Raw genomic sequence first — 23,258 nt, 5'->3', positions numbered from 1 at the left:
CTGCTGCTTTACTCCCATTGTCACTTAAATTCAGCTTGCCCACACCCCTGGGGTGCTTCCCGAGGGCCCGCAAAAGCGTGTCTGCGCACCTGGCTCTGGCTGGGTCCCTCGTCTGCAGGGACCCTGCAGCAAGGATACAAATTTCCTGTGGAAAAGTCCCCGTGGGAAAAAGGGGACCCAGGGGAGCCCGGAAAATGAGGAAGGAGAACCCTGAACTTTGTGCAGGCAGAGCAAGGACCCCAGAACTTAAGGCTCTGGACAAGAGGCAGGACTGGCCACGGTAGAGCGGGGTGGGGAATTGGGGCTTGAGTTCCAGTCCTAATTAGAACCCCGGGCCTCTCTGAGCCCAGTTTTCTCATCTGTGATGTGGAGACAACAGTGATGATGGGCACAGGCTCCTGTCTGGGTAATTGGGGGCCCGAGGGTGGTGTCTACAGGAGGGCTTTAAAAACACAAAGACACGGGGTCGTGTTCTCCATCCAAAAGGTGGAGGTTAGACTAACGGTTCCCAAAACACATCAGAGTTACCTGAATTCCTGGCCCCACCCCATAGCTGGTGGATCAGATTCAGGGTTAAAGGCCCAGGAGTCGGCATTTGAAAAGTCTTTCCTGGTGGACCCTCATGCAGAGAAGCAGTGCATTGACCGGCATCTGGGAACCCCAGGACTAGACCGCTGATCTCAGAGACCCCTTCTGATTCTCAATTCCTGTTTTCCTCCCTGTGGCCCCTCCTCTCTGATGACAGGATACTGAAATGTTAAAAATGAATAAAGAACAGTATCCTGCAGCAAGGTGCCCAAAGATGGCCTGGGTCATCAGCCTTTGGCTGCTAGGAGAAGATACCAGGGCAGCAGGATGGAAGATGTGGGATGCACTTAATAGATCCACAGATTGGAAAGAGGACAGGGAAGGGCAAACCAGGTACTGAGCCTGGCTAAGGCACCAAACCATGACTGACTGAGGCAGCGGCTTAACTCCTCTCTGCCTTGGGTGTCCCAAGTATGGAAGTGGGGATGCCAAGGGCCCAGGGGAACAAGGGGCAGAGGGATTCCTGGTCACAGTGGGGTGAAAGGAGGGCCCGCGTGGCCAGGGAAGGACACCTACCTGTACAATGGGGTTGTGCAGGTTCTTCTGTACTGGGCCGGGACTGTCGCCCTGTAGCCAAAAAAGAGGGGGGAAATGAAACAGCAGGGACACACAACACAAGGGAGCAGAGGTGGCCCATGGAGAGTGAGGTCTTCCACAGAAGGAAGCCATCTCTTAGGGACCACCCTACTTCTGTACTGGGGAACCCACCTCCGCCCCTGAAGTAAACACTCCCAGATGGCTCAACAATGGCACCTGGGGTTGGAGATGCTGCCTGGACCAAGGGTCCTGGGGTACTCTCCTGCCTGCTCAGGCCTCTTGACCCCCAATACCCTTTGACCAACAAATCAGTCACTTGAGGGCTTCTAAGATCCTGTCCCCATCAGTCCATCAAGTTGGAACTGGAGATTGGTTATACTTGGTGCTATTCATAAAGAAATACAATTTTAAAGAAAAAAGTACAAAAATAATTTCAGGACAGGAAGGCTCGGGAGACTAGGTAGCTTCTAATTTCCCCCACAAACAATTCAATGCATCTCTTATTTTGTGGAGGGGTAGGCGGGACTCATTAGCCTGATTTACAGAGACCGAGAGGCTCCAGACAATCCAACGTGATGGAACTAATAGTAGAGCTATAACTCAAATTTGGGACTGTTTCTTCCTGGTCCAGTGCTCCTTTAGGTGGGCATGCAAAGGTGGGTGTGCAAAAGCCTTCCCTACATCCCAGAGTCCAGCTGCACTGCCTGAAGGGCAAAGGGATCCCTGGGATCACAAGTGATTACAAGGGAGGCCCCTGATGGTTGTTTCCAGAATTGCAGGCAAAAACGGGATGAAAAAAACAAAGTATGTCACTTGGGCCCAAGTCCATCAATCTTCTCCAACTTCCCTACACTTAGTCCCGACCTCTGCTCTAAATTAGTGGCCAGAAAATAATATGGAGAGGCCCTTAGTCCAGGCTGGGCTCTTCTTGCTGGTGTCAGGTCAAAGGCCTGAGAACAGAGGGTTACCTGGTGCTTTTTCCAGGCTCTTCTTGGCTTACCTGTGTGCCCATCTGTTGAAATGGGGGATGAAGGTGGCTGAGGGAGCGTGGGGATGGAACAAATGGTAGTTTAGTCTTTAGTCCCATCCCAAGGTTTGCAAACAGAACCCATCTGGCAGGCAGGCAGCTAAGGGAGGTCTACTCTGGGTCGGGCCATCTTTGCCAAATTCATGGGGAAGAGAATGAGGCCGGTGCCCACTGGAATGGCTGTCTGCAGACAACTAGCTTATGAAAGCACCCAGGTCTTGGCAGCAGGGCCCTGTGTAAGGCGATCTTGGAAATGAACACGCTGAACCTGCCGCCTGTAGCAGCCGGTATGTGCCAAGGCCAAGTTGGGCAAAAGACAAGGCCAAATGCAATTCAAGGGGCCTTTAGAGAACCTTTTCTGCAGACTGGACTTTCCAGCAGTATTTTGGCTCTCTGAGCCCCCTTGGGCCCACCAGGAGAAGACAGAATCTGGCCCCTGGGAAGGTCTTCTCATTTGGGGTGTGCGTGCCTACTCTAGGTCTCTAGCCCTTGCTAACAATAAGGGTGCTGTCGGCTGTAGGTTCAGCTCAACAGTGGGCCCTCAGAACCGGAGGACAGCTGTCAGAGGCCCTCTAGCGGCCCCCTTCCTCGCCCTGGTTCTGTCATTTAAGACAGCCTTTGTCACGGGGTTCTGTCCTGAGCACTGGTGAAGAACAAATTGCTTTAAGGAAGTCGAAAAAGAATCCCTTGAGTGGGTTTCAGGCCTGGAGCGGCCTTCTCTGCATTCTGACTGGGCGGGATAAGGCCCTGGGCCAGCGATCCCTGTTGCCCACGTCACCAGCAAAGGCAGCTAATTTTAAGTTCAGTCTTTAGTATTTTTATTAGTAGTCTTTAACTACTTTCCATGGTTATTGTAGACTGGAATAAAATTTCTCTTATGATTATTCATATATAGAGAAGTTACTGATTGTTATACATTGATTTTCAACCAGTACCATTCACATACGTGGTCATTATTGGTTCTAATCGTTTTACAGGTTATGCTCTAGAGTTTTCAGGTAGGTTAGCGTACCACGGGCACGGAGGAGTTATTTTGTCTTTCTTTCCCACTATATTCACCTCATTTCTTTTTTGTTATCAATTGTGCTGGTTAATAAAACACGAGCTGAGTTTTTGAGAAAGCTTTCTCATGCACTCGAAGACCTAACTCCACGGTGTCTCGGTCTGCATGGCAGGGGAGCCCTCCATGTTATCAACTGTAGGACAGAACAAAACCGTCCAGTGGTCCCCACAGCCTGCCCCCGGTGTTTCCTGTTGGAGCCTCAACATGGCATCCTCCTGTCCTCGGATGCTTGACCCACCTTCATCCCTGACTCCTTGGGAGCCCAACTGTCTGCTCCAGCAGTCACCAAGAGTTAGGCAGCTAGGGACCTGCACCTCTTGGCAGCTGGTGTCCAGAATGCCATCAAAACGTGTTTGATTCAATAAGCAAAGCGAAAAACAAAAACAAAAAACAAAGAACAAAAAAACAACCCCCCAAAAAACAGAACAAATTCATGGGACGTCTCTCCAGAAGCAATATTTGCCCAAATTCCTGGAAAATTTTTAAAAAAATCTGGCTCATTCCTGGAAGGACTGAGAGCTGGCTCTGTGGGGAAATGAAGTACTGGTAAGGCCCTGAGCTCTGGAAGGTCACGACTGGGAGGAGAAGCCCACGGTCCCAGACACAGGGACCCCGCCAGAGGTGGTCCCGGGCTGCGCGGACCCTGAGCCGACCCAGGCCTGCCTTCCTCTGGGTTTTTCTTGCCCTCCCGGACACAAGGAGCAAACAGGCCTCATTTCTTTCTCTCCCCACATCCATCTCTTCTTGCAAAAGGAAAGAACAGAACAGGAAATGCCTTCGCCAGAGTGCTCCCTGGGTGGACGAGAGGAAACAGCGGGTACGTCTTCACCCCTCCACCCAACCCCTGCAGTTTCCAGGCAGGCCCCCTGGCCCAGGCCCTGCTGCTGCTGGCCTTACGTTGCAGAGGGAGTGTGTCCGGTGCCGAGGGGAGTTGATGTCGCTTGGCGTGGACGACCGGTCGCCTTCGGCGGCAGACGCGTCGGAGATGACAGAGGGCTGCCGGGAGTGGCAGGGGCTCACCCTGACCGCTGGAAAGCAGGGACAGTGGGTAAGTGAGGGGTGGAGAGAATGTCCTTGCCTGTGCTGTCCTTCAGTGATGCCACCCTACGCCCCCACTATCCAGATGAGAAAGCTGAGACATAAAGAAGAGACTGCCGAGTCCTCTGCCCCTCCGTTCCACAGACCCACACGTCACCAAAGAGCAGCTGCTGGGAAGGGCCACCCCTGGCCTCTGGATCCAATTAGGCCCCCTCCTAACCACAGTGAAGGAGAAGAGACAGGAGTTTCCAGGGACCTCGGTGACTGTCCTCACAAGGTTCCCACCACCTGCCCGTTCCTTAGACCCAGAACAGTCTTAACCGCTAGTCAACACCACTTTCCCTAGTGAGAAGCCTAGAGGCTATTGCCAGGTCCCCTCTTTCCCCCACACCCCATGCCCAGTCATTCCCAGTGCAACCCTCCAAATCTGTCCACTTCTCTCAACCCCAAACACAACCCCCAAAACTGTCCACTTCTCTCCAACCCCACTGCCACTACCCAAGCCAAAGCCACCGCTGTCTCTTGCCTGGAAGACAAAGCAGCCTCCCAGCAGGCCTCCCTGACTCCGACCTCACTCTGCTGCACAGCCAGGCATCTGGTCATGCTGGGGGTAAAAACCCCCAAAGCCCAAAGGGACATGGCTCTGGCCACCCTACCAGCCTTGGCTCATGTCACAGTGGCTCTCTGACAGTGCCCGACGTGAGCCATCTCCCTCCTGCCTCAGCCTTTGCTGGTCCCGCTGCTCATCGGGTACGTTCTCATCATCCAGGTCTCTGAGCCTGTCCTGAGAGAGGTCTCCCCCAGTTATCAGCTCTCCCCACAATTTTCCCCACCAAAGAGTGTCTTCTGATTTCTATCCCTGTGCTCACTACCATGTCATCATTCTGTTTGTCAGCTCGGTTACGCCTGGTTGTCTGTCTTCACGCCGCTCCATGAGGGCAGGCACGCCGGCTGTCTTACTCACGGTGACCCCTAGAGCTCACCGTGCCTGGCATGGAGCAGGTGCTCCATCGGTAGTGGCAGAATGGACGGCTGAGCTCAGAGGGCACAGTCCCGAAGCACCCCCAGGCCCCCACCAGACCACTCTCCTGGCTGCAGGCGCTGGCTGGAGGAAGCCCCTTCTGGTCAGCAAGACTGCCTCTGGGCCCACCGCGTGCAGGCAGCAGGTGCGGCTGTAGTAAATGGCCATGGGGTTTAACGCGGTGGTGGGGGCCAGGGGGGAGGTGGCGGGGGAGATGGATGGGCAATGAGTGGGCTTTGCAATCAGGGATTTGGGTTCCCAGCTAGGTGAGGGCAGCACTTGTGGCTTCAAAGGCCTGGGACCAATCCCCAAGCTGCACGTGTCACACAAGGGCAGCCAGTGGTGTGTGGCATGGCCAGTGGGTGCGGATGCTGCCCAGGGCTCCCCGCTGCCCCCCGCGCATGCGGGCAGCGAACACGTGTGACCTCTGTGGCCCTCCCACACATCCCGTGATTGCGCGGCTCTGTCAATCAAGGAGTCCTGCTGCCCTCCCCCCCCCCCCCCCCCCCGTCATCTGGGAGACACAGGCTGCAGAATCTGTGTAGCACTCCCTCATCACTGGTCCAGGGGTGGGCCTGTGACCCAGGCTGGCCAATCAGAGTCCTTCTTTGGGTACTACAAACGCAAAGAGTTTTTTTCTTCTTTCTCCCAACTTTTGCACTTAAAGACCTTAAGAGCCTGCACTTACTGGGGGCTGTTTTGCTGCTTCGGGTTAAGAGACGGCCTAAAGAGGACAAAGGGAGGCAGGCGGGGCTGAGACCGACAGATGGACACCCCCCGATGATGTCTGGCCCTCGAGATCCAGCTATGCCTGAAGTCCATCTCTCAGACTTCTCAGTTACACAAGCCTGTGGCCTCTGCCCCACACCCCCCTAAGCAGCTACAGTGGGAACAGAGAGGCTGCTTCCCCCACTGGGGAGGTCAGCGGGCTCCTAAGAAGCCCCCCCAGCCACAGCGGGGCCAGGCTGGGGGCAGGACTCACCTTGCCGGTCAGCAGGGTGGGGGGGGTGTGAGTGGTAGAGCGTCTGCTGGCTCTGCCGGATGGCCGCGGTCAGCGGGAGGTCCGCCTGCACCACCCACTCCTGGTTGCCGTTGAGCACCGTCTCGCCCGGCATGGCGAGTGAATGCCGCTTGGGGACATCCTTGGTCAGCGTAGCTAAGGACTGCTTGGCCTGGAGAGGGGGCCGGGAGACAGAAAAAGACAATGTGATCGCAGGGACCTCTTGGCCTGTTGCTCGACCAGGACCGTGAATCCGACCTTGGTACCAGGCCATCTCCGGCTCTGTGACACGTGCCCATCAGAGTCCAGCACCTGCACTGCACACTCACTTTGGGGTGACCCCTTAGTTCCTGCTAACACAAAGTGACACTGGGACTACAAGAGAAGGGGGGGCTGTCCAAGGACACACATCACCCATTCTTTCTAATTCTCCAAGGACCAGCTGGGATCTGAATGAGAGTGGAGGAAAAGTCACTGCCTTCCTAAGCCCCAGCTTCCCCACCTGTAAAATGAAAACCCCAGGGCAAGCAATCCTTAGGGCTCCCTCCAGCTTGGACACCCCAAGTCTAGGAAATCACTCCCCTTCCGTGGCAGAAGGAGGCTGAGTTGGAAGGTGTCAGTCCCCTCCCCCAAGCCATGTAATAATCTCCTCTCCGGGTTAGAAAACCATCGTGTGCTCAGTGCAACAGCCCTGGGTCTCAAGTAGGGAGTGAAGATTATCTGTGCTTGACAGAGGAGAAACCAGAAGCTTAGAGAAGTGACTCCTTCAAGAACGCACAGCAAGCACAACGTTCAAGTTGGGTCCCAAGCCTGGGAGTCTGGCCATGAGCCCCATGGTTTCTACAGCACCCACGCTCCTCTGGGACAATGAAATCACCAGTCCAAGTAATGCAGACCCCGAGTCCATGAAGCAGAGAATGGGGTGTGCCTGGTCACCACGGACTCCGCAGGCCCTGGCTTGGAGCTGGGCACATGCAGTGATCAATAAAAATCCTCAGAATTAACGGAAGCAGGGTCTGCTATGTCCAGGCTGACAGCTCAGGGAATCTGCTCTGTCAAGTTACCGAGAACAATGGAACAATCCTGCTGAGGGAAGTGGTGAGGCTGGGGGAGTCTCTGGGCTGCTACAGGTTTGCAGCAACCCAGCCACACAGGAGACTCCCATTCCTGGCCACCAGGGCACCACGTCACGTGCACCTGGCCTCCCAGCCCTCCATCTGGGCACCACTCCATGCGCTAAGCCACCCTACTCCCTTGCTTCCTCCTTCCCAATCCATCTTGGCTGCCTGGATGGCAGACTCACGGTTGAGAAACGAGCCCCAGGTCAGTCTGCCATCATGCTAATGAGTCTTCCGCTCTGCCGTCTTGCACATGTTCCCAGGCACCTGTGCGGGAAGCACCGGGAAATCCAAGGCAGGATTGCTCTTCTGTCCCCACCTGGCTTTCTTCTCCCAGGTGGGGCCTCAGCTCTGTCTGGGCCTGGGAGAGGCACCTTCTAACTCAGCAGGCAGCTTGACATCATTGCTACTTGACAGCTGGGGGGTCCCCTACGGTGAGACCTGCAGGACGGGGTGGTGGTACCTCGGAGTTCTGAAGCTCAGGTACCCTTACAAACGGTCCACTCATGACAGAGCTACAACAGAGACGAGGACTACAGAAGACGTGTGTAGAGTCAACTTAAAATACAGGCACCCACAGTGCTGCAATGAGTTATCTTCCCATGGCAGTCTACACCGCGTTCCCTTGGCTCACCTCTTCCACTGAAGCACTTTAATGCTGGGAGCTCCCCTGAGCTCTGGCTCCCTCTCCTGTCTGAGCCTCTGCCCTCTCCTGAGCGCTCTGCGCCTGGAGTTCTGAGCTACTGGATATTCATACATTGGCTCAAACCCCCTTACATGCCAGAAACCAAACAGAACTGGGTTCACAATCCACTCCTACTATTTAACTTGCTGTGTGGCCTTAAGCAAAGTCCTCATCAGCAGGATGGGGAACAGAGAAGGGTCATTTCTATGTAAGTAGCACCCCCCCGGAGTTGTGTGACAAAGTGGCCCACAGAAGTGCTTTGGAGTTTGGGCTCGGGAATCGGACTGCCCAGATTTGAGCCCGGCTGTGCCCCTTCCCAGCGGGGGGATCCTGAGTGAGGTCCCTCCGCCCTCGGCGCCTCCATGCCCTCATCTGTCTGAGGGAAATTGCATGGTTGCTATGGAGAGCCCTGGCCTCTGGGAAAAATACCCTGTAAAGGTTAGTGACTTATCATGAAACATCTACAAGTCGTGGCCTACGTCCCACGAAGGCCCAGGATGCCGGTCGTCCTCCTGCACGTTCAGTAAGTCACAGCTGTGGTGGTTGGTGGGGTCACTGATGCCCCCCCAAGACGGTGAGAAGATCCAGAAGGTGGGCTGGGCCCTGCCCTGGGCCTCCGTCTGGATCAGGGCCGGTGAAGACCCCTGACTGCCTGGAGAGTCTGCTCTGGGCAGCCACGAAGTAGTCTGTGTTGGACAGTGAGCCTGGGCCCCCGAGGGATGCTGGGAGTGCGGCTCAGTGGAATCCTTCACTAGCTTTTCAATGCATTCCTGCTTGTCCAGGGGACGTCTCTGCTGGCCAAAGCCCGGGAGGATCCTGGTATAGAAACCTCCAGGAAAACAGGAGCAGGCTCGTGAGCAGGTCTGGTCCAGGGCCAGGAGGTGGTGCTTGTGGCAGGCGGGTTTCCGCAGAGCGAGGGAGAAGCGGCGCCAACCCAGAGCACGTCCGTCCCCTTCGTCCCCCTGCTGCTCGACCCTGCCTCTCACCCACCCTCACTCTGCCTGATCTCTCATGGGCCTGTGGCGGCTGCCATTTGTACAGACAAGGAAACAGAGGCCCAGGCAGGTTAAAAGTGACTTGAGGTGGCACCGTGACCGGCCAGTGGAACGGACACGAGAATGCACGCCTCCTCCTCTGGGTGGGCCGAGGACAGGATGGGGCTAGGTGCGGAACACCGGGCAACCCCTGCCGTTCACTGAGCATCTCCTCACCTCACCATCGCCCCAGGAGGAAGGTCTTATAGTCCTGACTTCATACATATGGAAACTGAGATTCAGAGAGGCTGAGTGCCTTGTCAGAGGTCACACAGCCCAAAGACGGCAGGACTGGGACTCTGTTAGGACTGAATGGCCAGGGCACAGACCGATGCTGAGAAGCGGCCTAGTGAACGACACCGCCACATCACGGGGCACAGGGCCTGTCTGACTCTCAGCGCTGCCTCTCCAGCAGCTGGCAGCTCTGGGCGAGCTCCTGCCCCCGAGCCTGTTTCCACATCCCTGAAACGGGCACAACGGGAACATATGCCTCCCTGGAGTGACTGCTAACGGGGAGGAGTTTCTTCTTAGGGTGGTGAAATTGTTCTGGAACTAGATCGTGGTGAAGGTTGTGCAGCTCTCTGAACATACTAAAATTCCACTGTATCGTAGATCTTAAAAAGGATGAATTTTATGGCATGTGAATTATATCTCAATAAAAGAACATATTACAAATTTATACCTACACCCCCCAGGGTGGTCCCACGAAGCCACTGTGGCTACAGAGGTGAAACCATGCCGGGGGTAATGCCTGGTGTGGCCAAGAATCGTTACTCAGGAACGCTCCCCCCGAAGGGCAGGTGGCTGAGCGGGAGCATGGGTGCTGCCAACACCGAGAGGGCTTTGCTTCTTGGGAAGCCGACGTCTTTGGCATTTACGCAAGGGAAGCAGGCCCTTTAGAGCCACACAGGGTGTGCGGAGACCAGAGCCCAGCTCCACAGCAGAAGCTGGGGGGGGGTGATGCCTAAATTGGGACAGGGCCCACTTATGCTCATCAGGCACCCGGATGCTCCCCACGGTGTTAATGTCCCGGGGGGTGGGTGTGAATTTGCCAGCTCAGCTCCCCGCTCCTTGGTGGCATCTCAGGGTCACTTAAGAAATTACTCATCACCTTGGGGCGCCTGGGTGGCACAGCGGTTAAGCGTCTGCCTTCGGCTCAGGGCGTGATCCCGGCGTTTCGGGATCGAGCCCCACATCAGGCTCCTCTGCTATGAGCCTGCTTCTTCCTCTTCCACTCCCCCTGCTTTGTGTTCCCTCTCTCGCTGGCTGTCTCTATCTCTGTCAAATAAATAAATAAAATCTTTAAAAAAAAAAAAAAAGAAATTACTCATCACCAGGGGCCACAGCCAGGACCCCCAGGTGGTAAACAAGGGACCCAGGACTGGCCATTTTGCTACCGTGTGCTGAATCAGACTTATAAAGAAGAACCGAGGTGCCGTTCGGAGGCAAGTTCAGGCCCATCCTCCCCAGAGGGGCCCTGGACCACTCCACATACAGCCCGGGCCTCCCCACGTCAGCAGCTGCCCGGGCTTCGGCCCACTGCTGAGCCTGGCGTCCACCTTCCTGCTGCGGCCTTCCAGCAGCAGGACTTCTGCTCTGACTTCCCTTCCAGCACAACCCACGTCTAAACCAGCCAGAGCGGCTCTCTGTTGCTCACACCCAGGGCATGTGTATAAGTCACATGCCCAGGGATGGCACCCTCCCTTTAGTCTCGGCCTGGCCAGCAGAGCAGTGGGGTGAGCTGGTCAACGCTGCCTGGGGCAGGCAGTTCCAGAAGCCTCCAGGGTGTGAAATTCTGCAGATGGCGGTCAACAGAAGGGACCTCCAGTCTGGTGAATACTCCAACAACACTGGGGCTGCCATGCTTCTTAGCAAAGGCCCTCCCTCTGCCACCGAGCCCCAGGCAGACATCAGCCATGCTGATGGGGAAGAAGCCTGTAAACACTCACCATAACTATTCACGCCTAGCAGAGGGGTCTGGTGCCCGCCCGAGGAGAGGGCAAGACCCTGAGTCTCGTTGGCCAGAGCAGGCTGAGCAGTCTGGGCATGGAGAGAGTAGAAACAGGAGATCTGGTTCCCAGTTCTGAAAGACCCCAGAAATCCCCAGAATGCTTGGGGCCAGTGCTCCAAGCCTAGGAAGACACATCTGGCCATCTACGGGGCACTGGGAAGACCTGCACCCACTTCCCAAGTCTACAGCTGGAAAGGTTTCTGTCTGGGCTGCAGGTGGCAGCAGGGCGCCAGAGGCCACGGACCTCACTGGTGGGAAAGGCACCCACGCTTCGAGGAGACCGGGCAGTTGCAGCTTCTTCCGGTGTGGGCAGTTCTCACCACTAGGGGTCAGCATTGGACAGGAGACCCAGGAGGGGCCCGGGGTCCTGACCTGCCACAGGGTGGCCCAAGATCCTGAAGAAAGTGACCCTAGAGAACCTTTGTGTCACCATATCATCACTAAGTACAGGCACCAAGCGAAGTGCTTCCCTCTCATTATTTCATTGAAATCCTCAGAAAGGCCCTATAGAGTATATGTAGTTCTCTCTATTTAGACTAGATGAAACAGGCCCACAGAGGTGAAAGGTCTTGCCTGAGGTCACACAGCTAGGAAACAGTGGGGCTGGATTCAAACCCAGAACCCATGGCTGTCTACACGGTTTGCCGGTATGAGTCTCTGCAGGAGAATGTTGTGTTCTAAGAGTTTCATGGGGCCCTTCACCAACCCCCTAACCCCTCAGGAGCGCCCTGCACTCTCCCCCACATTAAGCCCCTGCTGGTTTCGAAGGCCCCTTAAGCCATAGGCTCCCTGGAGTTTCCCAGCCACCTCCAGGGAGGGCAGGGTGAGGTGAAGACCGCCCCCCCACTCTGGTAACCAGATAAAGGGCACTGAAGCCCAGAGACGTGCAGCGCGTGGCCCAAAGTCACACAGGAACAGGCAGAGCAGGACTCCAGGGCCCTGGACCCCTTCCACCAGGCCTGGACACACCACCTGGGCTCTTTGTCCCCACATGGGGGCTGGGCACTTCCATGGAAAACACAGCGCTTGGAAGTACTTTGAAGGTTTGTTTTGGATTGGAAAAAAAAATAATAACATTTTTTTCCCTGACAACCCAAGTAAGACATTTTCACTAGAGATTTCTTGCAATCCTACTATCCAGAAATAACCACTGTTAGTTTTTTGGTGCATTTTCTCCCTAATGTTTTCCTAAACAAATATGTGTATTTTAAACAAAAATGGGCTTTGCTTATTGACAGTGGCCTGGGAGGGTGGAAGCGTGGATGGGCTGCCAGCACACTCTCCCGGCCCCTGCAGGTGGATGAGAGGCTGTGGCCTGGGCTCAGGGGTCGATGTGGAAGGAAGCTGATGTAGCCATCACAGACCCCGCACCCAGCTGCACCCCCTCCTCGGCCCGCTCTGCCTGACTCCACCGAGGGACTCCAGGTGAACCCGTCCCCACGCCCTGTCCCCAGCACGTCACATGGCTTCTAGCAGCCGTGGGGACACCCTGGGTGTGTGAGGTGGGGCGGGGTCTCACCATGGCCAGCTCGGCCTCCAGCTCCTTCATCCGGTTGTCCTTGAGGTCCAGCTGGGAGCGCAGTGCCGTGGCATGGTCCGTGGCCTCCTTGGCTTGGCGCCGCAGCTCCCACTTCTCGCGCTCCAGCAGGTCCTTCTCCTTCGCCAGAGCTTTGACGGCATCCTCGCTCTCCTGCGGGGACAGAGCGCCAGGCCGTTACAGTGGGGGCGCGGGGCCTTCTCTTGGCCTTGACCCACCCAGAGGGGCCTTGACCCTTGGACCAGAGGAAGGTGAAGGGAGGCCCCCAGCTCTGCCACAGCTTAGCTGGGGGACCGGACTGAGACAAACCAGTAGTAGATGCTCGGTACATATCGTTTCCATGAATAAATGAGCAAATAAACGTGACCAGTGTTTTTACCCCATCAAGTCTCCGTTTCTCCATCTTTAAAATCGAGGTGGGGGGGGGTGTCGATACTACTTGTTTCACAGAATTGTTATAGTGATGAAATGACCTCATGTGTGGGAAATACGTGGAGTCCGAGGGACGTGTGGGTCAGTAGCGGGTGTGGGGCTTTTGTCCTGGTGTTTGGTAACGTGTGTGTCACAGAAAAGGAGAGACGGAGGAGACACCGGCTGCCCCGGGGTCCCGCAGCACCCCACAGGGTCACAGCCCACGCCAGAGCAGGCTGAACCCCTCGGCGAGCGGCTGTGTCTGAAGGCAGCAGGGTCGCCGGCAGGTCCCCGCCCCGAGCCGTTTCCTCCGGGATGCAGAGGGAAGGGCCTGGGGTTCCAGCTGCACCGAGCCAGAAAGAAGCCAAGGAACAGACAGCTGAACCAGGGGGCCTGACCTCCATGGGCAAGAGCCAAGCATCCGATCAGCAGGCACCCTTCCCGAGAAGAAGGGTCCCAGCACAGGGCCCTGCCCACGCCCCCCCCTCCGCCCCCCCCAAGGTCTCCCCATTCATCGCATCAGGAGCCATGCTCAAGGTCTGTGCGGCCTGGGGCCATGGAGGGAGGCGGCCATCCTGCCTTGTTTACCAGCCCTGTCTCCGAAGGCCTGACAGCCAGATGGCCAGAGCCGGGGAGGCCGAGGGCTGGCCCTTTCTCTGAGGCTGTCACAGAGCAGAGGCTATGGCTTATGGTCTGGGGAGAGGGAATGGGGGTCAAATCCTGGCTCTGCAAGGACAAGCTGCAGGGACTATGGGACCCCCGCGCCCTTGTCTGTAACACGGAGATAATACTCAGGGACTTCAGGGTGTTACTTTGAGGACGGAGTGGGATAATCCATGTGGAGAGCTCAGCATGGCGCGGGCACACAGCAGTCCCCGCTTGAAGGTCCTCTCTGAGTGGCCTTCCCGGACCACCCGCCCGAGAGCAGCCCTGAGCTCTCTGTCCTGCTACCGGAGCCCCCCGGACACACCATGAGAGCAGGGATGTGCCGCTTCGGTGCGCGGGCACGTACCCGGGTCCCAGCAGGGTGAGACTGCGCACAGCAGCGGGCGACAGACACTGCTGCTCAATGAGGGTCATCACGCCACAGCTCCCATGCCGGGTGCGAGCAGCCCCCCAGCCTCTCAGTGCAGCCTAGAGGGGGTGCGGGGGACCGTCCCTTCCAGGACGTGCCACTGGCCCCTGCTCTCTGGGTTCAGGATGCCTGGGTTTGAGTCTTTGCTGCAGGACACTGGCTGAGTTATTCAACTTCCCCAAACCTCGACCAGCCACCTGGTTTGTGAGACAGTGACAGTACCATCTCCCAGGGTGACGGATGCTCGGCAGAAACCGGCCATGCAAGATACACGGCGACAGATGGCCCTGTCACCTAGTCACAGGCGGAGCTGAGCCCTGAGATCTGGAAGCAAGACTCCCAGGGCAGGAAGGCATGCCACTGCTGGCTGGTTCTCCTTTATCTGTGGAGCTGGGTTCAGGTAGGGTCAGGGCACCAGGGGCAGGCAGGGCCCCTGGAACACATGCGGATGGGGAGCTCCTTCCCTGGGGGCTGGACCACGTCCTGGGCATCTGCCCCCAGCACCCAGCCACCAGCCTAGATCACAGAAGGGCCCGGGACATGAAGTGTGTGGAACTGAGTGGGTAGGGGCCATCCCTTAGAGCTGGCTGGTGTGCAAGAGGCTGCTTACAAAACATTCTTGAATGACGAGGAAGGTCCCCTAGGACCCTCAGGATCATCTTTGTCTCTGTGTCTGTTTGCAGTCACTGACTGCACTGGCCACGAGCAGACTGAGGGTTCCGGGCCAGAGGGAAGGCCCGCAGGGTGCTTTTAGTCTTGGTGAAGACTCTGACATCCCCCCCATGATCACATTCCCTGGCAGCAGGACAGCGGGGCTCAGCAGCGATGGACACGGAACGTCCTGAACGCACGTCCAGTATGGTGCCTCAGTGTTTTAGGCACTTATATTTAAACCTCACGACCACCTGTGAAGTGGGGACTGTGGTGATCCCCATTTCCCAGATGAGTGCATTGAGGCCAGAGAAATAAGTTCCCCAGACCCACAGACAGTGTGGTAGAGGTCTCAATCCTTGCTGGTAACTGAGGCAGGAAAGCAACAGAAAGGACACTGGCCAGGGCAGATGGAACCAGATGTGGGTCAGGCTGGCCGGGATTTACGAGGTGAAGATTCGTCCCGCTGTGCCGGGCCTCAGATACCAAGTTGGGAGTGGGGTCCCTCTACCGGCACGTGGGGCTCACTGGACAGAAGGAGGAGGGACGCGGTGAGGAGGGGGCGGCAGGGGGACGCAGGCCTGGCTGGGGAGGCGAGGAGGGCAGGATGAAGGTGGCCTGTTGTGACAGCAGCCTTACCACCCAGGATGGCTCTTGGTCCCCAGCCTGGCTGCCCGGCTTGCTGTGAGAACGTCCTCAGCTGGACTTATGCAGGGTCCCAAATCCCCCTCTGAACCGCACCCATGTGACAGGGAACATGCATCAGGTACAACTTTCTGGGATGTCGTAATCCTGTGAACTTTCTGGGCAGGGCCCCCTCATTTCTCAGCAGCCTGTGCCTGTGCTGACCCCAGCAGCGCAGAGGAACTGGGGTCCTGCTCCCTGCTCCAGGCAAGGCCTGCAGGGGTCCCCAGGAGGAGCTGGGTGGGCGGTGGCAGGTGAAGTGGCAGGGCCAAGAAGTGTGGGACACTTGAGGGTTCCCTTCGTCCTGTTCACGGGGACACTTATTTTGTGCATAAAAGGCAAGTCATTTCTTTTTAACCAGTTGCAAGATCTTGGAATACACAGAATAAAACCAGGACCTGTGGTTTTAGCTTCTCCAAACCAGCTCTAAATATGTGGCTTTGGGTCCGTCCCTACATGCTTCATGGCCTCAGTCCTCCCATCCGTAAAATGGGGTTGGACCCAACAATGGTTAAAGACTGTCGCAATGTTGCTCTTTCACTGATATGCTGGAAGTACAAGAGTTTAAGACAGTCATTTAACAAAAAATGTGTGTTTTCCAAATTCCATTTTTCTGAATGAATCTGAAGGGTCTGGTGAAGCCATTCTGTACGAGTGACACCTGATGCCGAGCGGTGGCCGTCTACAGCTGCCCACAGCTGCAGCGGTGTCAACACTACCCCCCACTGCTGGCTGGACTGTGCGGGGGGCCCAGTTACCTGGACTTTAAAAAAGGGCATGTCCGGGGGGAAGGTGGATCTCCGTGGGAATTTTAAGTAGGAGCACAATTACAAAAACAAATTTGATGACCCACTGCAAGACAGAAGTCCCAGGAGGGCCACAGTGCCACTGAAATGCTCAGCGCACCACCACCTATGCCTCCCAGGCGGGGGCGGCCATGCCCTCTTCTCTGGTCTGCCTCAGGTTGCTCGGTAAACATCAACAGTGGAAATAACTCATTTGTTTGACTAAACTCCTATTCACCCCACAGAGCCCAACTCATATGTCACCTCCTCTGTGAAGCCTTCCAAGACTCATTCCTTGCAGGCAGAATTTCCTGCTGTCTCACCAGCCTTTCCAGGTCTCTCTGCACAGTTACTATGGTATTATTAATAAGACGCACAGCTAATATTTACCAAGCCCTTACTATACAGCGATGCCATGCGCACTGCTCTGCACTCCTCACCCCAGCAGTGTTCTTCACGCCGCTACAAGGTCTGAGGCTCTCCAAGGTGCGGCGACATGCCCTTGGGCACATGCCTAGGGGGCTGGGATCTGAATGTGGGCCAGCGAGAATCCAGAGTCCACCCTGTCACCGACTGGGCTGTCCTGTCCAGGCTTGTTTGCCGAGGAGGCCTGGCCGCCCCCCCCACCCCCACAGCTGTGCTCCTTTCACCTCCATACCCAAGCCCGGGCCAGATGTCCGAGGCCGCCTCAGGTGAGCGGGTGACATGGGCAGTGACTGTGTGTTTGGGGATTAGAGAAGCCAGACCTTGTGATGGCAGAGAACTATCCTGCAGCCAGTGGGAGGTAGGGGTGCCGGTGTCTGGGGGAGGGTGCAGGGGGAGGGGAGGAGAGTTGAGGGAGAGGGAGAGGGGAGAGGGGAGCTGAGTGACAGGGAGGAGGAGGAAGGGAGGAGGGCCGAGGGAGAGGGAGCTGGTATCTGGGGAGGGGAGGAAGCTGGTGTCCAGCGTGGGGGAGGGGAGGGAGCGGGGGCAGGGCGGGCGCCCACCTTGCGGTGCTGCTCGTAGTTGCGGATGAAGTCGCGCAGCTGCTCCTCGCGGCTCTCCAGCGTGGCGTACAGCTGCTGCATCTGGCTCACCAGGTCCGTCTTCTCGCCCTTCAGGCGCTTCCGGTCGGCCTTCATGGCTGCGGGGCAGAAGAGTGAGTGAGCGCCTGAGCCCTAGCTGTCCGATGGTCCCAGATGCCGAGAAGGGACCCTGCCTCTATCCTCTTTTTAAGGGATGAGAAAACGGGGTGCAGAAAGATGACGTTTCTCTCCCACGTGCCCAGGTCACTTAGTGGCATTCCCAGGACTCGAACCCAGGTCCGCCTGTCTCTACAGTCCCTGTTCTCACCTCTTGGTTTTACTGATCCAATCAGGGCAGCAAGTCCTAGACGGAGCATCCCTCCCAGCCCTGAACTGAAGAGGTCCGCAGGAAGAAGGAGCTGGGGGCCTGGTAAGCGCCCGCGTCCATGGCCCAGGAAGCTGATGGCGCCCGACTCCCTGCTGAATGAGCCCTCACGATCCACTCCGAGCCCTAAGACCACTCAACCCAGCACGACAGTCTGTCATCTGGTTCGTTTCCTCCACAGGAGAAGCACTCGATTAAAAACATGCAGCAAGACACGACACCAAAAGTAGGCACCGCGGGACAAACGCAGCTGCATCATGGTCCATCAAAATGTACCACCAAATGGTCCCAAGGCCACCGCCAGGACGTCAAAACTCAGGCAACGGGAGGAAATGCTTGCAAACCGTCTCTCTGATAAGGAGCTTATGTGCAGAATATACAAAGAACTCTTACAATAATAAAAAGACAACCCAATTAAAAATAGGCAAACCATCTGAATAGACATGTCTCCAAGAAACAGTCAACAAGCACATGAAAAGGAGCTTGACATCCTTTGTCAGCAAGGCAACACAAATCAAAACCCCAACGAGATACCACTTCACATTCACCAGAATGGCCAAAATAAACAAGACAGACCCAAGTGCTGACACGATGTGGGGAAACTGGGACACCTCACACGCTGTTGCCGGGGATGAATGGGATTGTGCCGCCATGTTGGAAGACGGCCTGACAGTTCCCCAAGTGATTCAGCATCAAGTTGCCCTGTGATCCAGCAATGCCCCCCAGGCACACACCCAAGAGAAATGAAAACATATGTCCACACAAACACACAGACCAAATGTGCACAGCAACATGGGTCACAGAAGCCAAAAGGTGAAAAACTGCCCAAATGTCCACCAACTGATGAATGAATTAAAAACAAAAACACAACGTGGCATATATCCATACAACGGAGCATTATTTGACAATTAAAAAAGTACTGCTTTATGCTACACCATGGATGACATTATGCTATGTGAAAGGAGCTGGTCACATATTGTTGATTCCACAGACTTTATGAACGGTCCACAGCATGGAAGTCTATGGAGACAGGAAGTAGACTCGTGGTTGTCGAGGGCTGGGGGGTGGTCGCTGGCGGGGACGTGTGGATGGAGGGGTGGTAGCTGGAGGGCACAGAGTTTCTTTCTGACGTGATGAAAACGTCCTAATATGGACCATGGTGATGGATGTACAATCTGTGAATATACTAAAAACCACTGTAAGTTTACATTGTAAATGGTGAATTGTACGACATGTGAGTTATATCTTAATGAAGTGTGCGCGCTCTCTCACACACACACGCACACATGCACACATGGACACGCACGGGGCCATGAGCCCCAAGCAGCTGCCTGGCAGGCAGTGTGACTTTTGCTCCCTGCAGACTCTCCTTGTACCCTCTCCCCACTGGCTCTTTGGCAAATGGAGTGGCTGAGCTCAGAGCAGGCTCTGGCTGCAGGGTGGGCTTCCCTGCCTTTTCCCATAGGCCCCAGAACTCTGTTCCCTCCCTGAAGAGAACACTGAGAAGAAGCCTTTAGTGTGAGAAGGCCCAGAGTAGTTAGGTCATTTTCCCGAAGCCACACAGCTGACCCTGCACTATGCTGCCCATACAGTGAATGTCCAAATGGGGTCCTGGCGCCACGGCGAGCTGCGGGCAGTGATACGGGGCAGGCGATGGCTGTGCCACCCCATCTCGTCCTGGACATCCAACCTTGCAAATTCAGCCTGCCAACAGGAGAGTCGGAGCCGCCAGGTGTGACATAAGGACCGAGGACCCTGGGCTCCTAGCCTGGTGTTTGACAGAAGCTGATGTCCTTCTGGCCCTGAGGGGACCTCCTTCATCCTCCTGCCCTTTGCCTCCCTCCCTGCAACCTGGGTAGAACAGGGTGGAGGCAGGTCAGCTGGGGCCATGGGGAGACCCAGGCCGTGAAGACCCTTGCTTTTGGGCAGCCCTTTACATTCCAGCTTTCAGCTGCCCCCTCCTGCTGCCGGACACGTCCCATGTCCTCTTCACAGCAGTGTGACGGAGCAGCAGCTTAGATCAGCAGGGCCGGAGCTCCAGGCTGCGGGGCTGGGACTCCACAGGACAGGGACAGTGGAGGGCATGGAGAGAGCGCTCATCTGTTGTCTCTCCTGTCAGGCAGAGGGTGACCGAGGGGAGGGCTGGGAGGCGGGCAGGGCTGGGCTAGTTTGGGCCCCGTACCCTAACATGGTGTGACCGCATTCCCGGTGAACTCCACTTTAAGAAAACCCAACATCTAAAGGCGTAAGTGGGTCAGAAGAAATCTTTCAGGAGAGCCCAGGCCCAGCTGCCACTGAGAACTCGGAAATTTCCATTTGCATCCTGTCTGTAGGTCCTAGATCCTAGCTGCACTCTGGTGACAGAGGTGGGTGGGTGGGTGTTTTTATCATCCCATTTTATAGGGGAGGAAACTGAGGCCACACAGCCAATAAATGGCAGAGCTGGGTTTGACCTGGCACCTGACTCAGGCGGGTTTGAGAATGTCAAGGGGAGTGGTTCTTAGGGCCTGGGGGCAGCGGGGGGGGGGGCCGCTGACCTGAGCAAAGTCACCACGGTGGCTCCCACGGGAGCCTTGGTGGGACCCTCCACCCCAGGGGAGCAGCTGCTGCTGAGCAGCTGACATGGACTCCCCTGGGGAGCATGCCTCTGCCCTTCGGCTGGCAGGGAAAGCCATGTCTCTGCCTTTTGGTTGGAAATTAATCCCCCTTGGGCTCTGATTTGCCTCCTTCATTAGCCTTGTCCGGACAAACACCGAATTCCAGACTTTGCTCTTGGCAACTGGAGGCTCTGGGAGGGAAGCCACCCCTTTCCTCCATAGCGCTGCCGGGCCTCTCTTCACTTTTGCCACGTGGCCTTGGAGAGCGGCGACGCGGCAGCCTCTTGCCGGCCTCCACCATCCCTCACTGGTCCATCCCTGACCATCTGCGCATGTGCGGGAGCAGCTGCACGGACCATGTTGCGTCCTTCAGTGGAGGGCTGTGCGTGCGTGCGTGCGTGCGTGCGTGCGTCTGTGTGTGTGGGAGGCCTCAGCGATGGAGCAGGAGGCTACACCTCCCCCATCTGACTGGGGGCTCCTGAGAGCGAGGGCTGGGCTTCCGCCTTCCGATGAGTAGCTCCTCCCTAAGAGGAAACGGCGCGCTCCCCAAACCACTGACTAAGCCCCTTCTGTGTGCCGGGCTCCACGCCTACTCCTGACGGGGGTACGGGGATGACAAGACATGGTCCCTACCTCTTGGGCAGTTGACGGTGTGAAGGAGAAGACAAACCCCTACACACGTGGCTGACGCCAGACTCCATCCACCCCGCTCCAAGAGAACCAGCTAAAACACTCGACATCCCTAGCTCCCTCAGCTAGAGGGGACATGCGTCCAATTCTGGCCACTAAGATGTACATGGGGTCTATGGGAAATCCCGTTTTCTTTTTTTTTCTTTTTTTTGAGAGAGAGAGAGAGAGAGGGAGAGAAAGAGAGGGAATCCTAAGCAGGCTCCATGCCCAACATGGGGCTCGATCTCATGACCCTGAGATCATGACCTGAGCTGGAATCAAGAGTTGGACCTTAACCGGCTGANCCCCCCGGGGCCCCCCCCCCCCCGTTTTCTTTATAGTAAAAGGTCATGGTACGCTGGCAGTAACTCTTCCGTTTTGCCCTTTCGTCTTCTTCCTGCTGGGAACACAGATGTGACATCCTGAGGCACAGCAGCCATTTTGTGAACCCAGGAATGAAGACACAAGCTGAGAACGGGAGCAGAAAGAGACAGAAGGGGCTGGACCCCTGATGGCACCATTTGGGCCAGGATTCCTTATAATAGGAGACAAACCCTGCTGTTTGTGGGATTTCCCATTTCATGCCTCCCTACACATTCCCAATGGACACATCAAGGCAGGCTGTGAGAAACGCTATCCCCCACCACAAAAGGCTCTGCTTCATGGGTTCCTTCACATGAGCTCTCCTTGGGAATCCCTACTCTACGAATTCTGGGCTGGACCCCACCAGGCTGAAAAAAACATAAAAGCTGAATCTCTGGGAATGAATGCCGAGTGAAGATCCCTAAAAACGAAGATAAGGTGGTTCTGGAATCCCGGTGTCAACAGAGAAGCTGCTGTGTGATCTGCCACAGCTTTTCAGAAGCACCCATCCCATAAACCCATCCAGAAAACTCCATGGAGAAGCAGGGCCTGGGAGCAGGCACCTGGGGGCCCCTGCACTGGCTTGAGGTGGGAAAGTATGTGTGCATCCCGATCAAGCCTGACTGCCCCCAAGTGTCCAGATGCTGGTCACCACCATCAGACAGGGGCTCCCTGAAGGATGGCACTGGCGTTATAACTCTTCAAGGAAAAGAGGAGATCAGCACGATGGGTCCCCAAGAAATAATTTAAACCACTAATTTATACAGCTATGAAAAATATGCAGTGGGTGCCTCCTTCTTCCCTTTGCCGCACATCTGCTTTTAGCTCTCCTTCAAAACCCTATCCTGGATAAGGAGGTTAAGATGGCGGAGAAGTAGGGGACCCCTTTTTCAGCCGGTCCCCTGAGTTGAGCTGGATAGGTACCAGACCAGCAGGAATATCCACGGAATCAGCCTGAGACGCAGGAAGATACATCTGGATCTCTACAAATGAACATCTCCAGCGCTGAGTATCGAGGTACGAAGCGGGGAGCCGTGAAACCGCGCACAGATATCGGAAGCTAAACAGAAGGGGGAGGGAGCCGCCGTGTCAGGGCGCCGGGAAGCGGTAGCCACCTGCAAGGGGGAGCGGACAGACCGCGGACCCGCACGCTTGAGACAGCAGGCTGAGAAGGGAGCTCCGGGAGCGCACGCGGGACGGCTGGCGGTTGGCGGGCCACCTGCACGGGGGAGCAGGCGGACTCGCGGACAGCACCCGCGAGACACCAGACTGAGACGGGGAGCTCCGGGAGCCCGCGCGGGGCGGCTGGCGGCGGGCGGGGTTGGAAACACAAAGGACAGAGACGTGCCGGCCCTGGAAGTGAGGGCTGGGACGCCGGGTGTGGGGCGCACAGCCCGGGATGCTGCAGGGTTGAGCAGCACCAACAGAAACAGAGTTAAAGTGGCCAGAACATCAGTGGAGAACGATCCGCGATCCCTCTGTTCTGAGACAGAGGCTGAATTTCAGCCGCTGCTGCTCTCTCAGAAGAGGCATAGCAAACCGCCAGGGAAAGCCGCCAGAGAACAAAAGCCCGGAAATACCGGCTCACAGGGTGCCCATCCCCATCCCCCCTCGCAAGGGACACAGAGACTCTACCCAAACAGGGTTTTCTGAGTACCTGCAGGCAGGCCCCTCCCCCAGAAGGCAGGCTGAAAAATCAAGAAGCCCACAACCCGGAGCGCCTGAGTGGCGCAGTCACCAAGCACCTGTCTTCGGATTAGGGTGTGATCACAACGCTCCGTAAGGAGTCCTTCATCGGGCTTCTCCACCGGGAACCTGCTTCTTCCTCTCCCACTCCTCTGCTTGGGTTCCCTTTCTTGCTGACTGTCTCTCTCTCTCTCAAATAAATAAATAAACTCTTTAAGGAAGAAGCCCACATCCCTAAGATCTCTATAAAACAAGGGCGCACGGCCTGGGTCCCAGTCAACACTTGGGC

The 23,258-nt window shown here is 56.4% G+C and overlaps 1 protein-coding gene across 4 annotated transcripts in view; it reads right to left on the bottom strand.

The window, feature by feature from the left end:
• LOC100484271 (kazrin) overlaps positions 1 to 23,258 on the bottom strand; it is a 472,216-nt gene that overhangs the window by 45,799 nt on the left and 403,159 nt on the right. For all 4 annotated transcript variants that reach the window (XM_034671239.1, XM_011227699.3, XM_034671241.1 and 1 more), the window contains exons 3-7: positions 17,252 to 17,388; positions 12,642 to 12,812; positions 6,257 to 6,446; positions 4,113 to 4,243; positions 1,105 to 1,155 (exon numbers count right to left, since the gene is read on the bottom strand). In XM_034671239.1, the coding sequence (XP_034527130.1) occupies positions 1,105 to 1,155; positions 4,113 to 4,243; positions 6,257 to 6,446; positions 12,642 to 12,812; positions 17,252 to 17,388 (680 nt within the window). The remainder of the gene's footprint in view (positions 1 to 1,104; positions 1,156 to 4,112; positions 4,244 to 6,256; positions 6,447 to 12,641; positions 12,813 to 17,251; positions 17,389 to 23,258) is intronic.

Source organism: Ailuropoda melanoleuca, chromosome 11, assembly GCF_002007445.2.
Source record: "Ailuropoda melanoleuca isolate Jingjing chromosome 11, ASM200744v2, whole genome shotgun sequence".
Classification (NCBI taxonomy): domain Eukaryota; kingdom Metazoa; phylum Chordata; class Mammalia; order Carnivora; family Ursidae; genus Ailuropoda; species Ailuropoda melanoleuca.
This window is presented reverse-complemented; position numbering and strand designations above follow the sequence as displayed.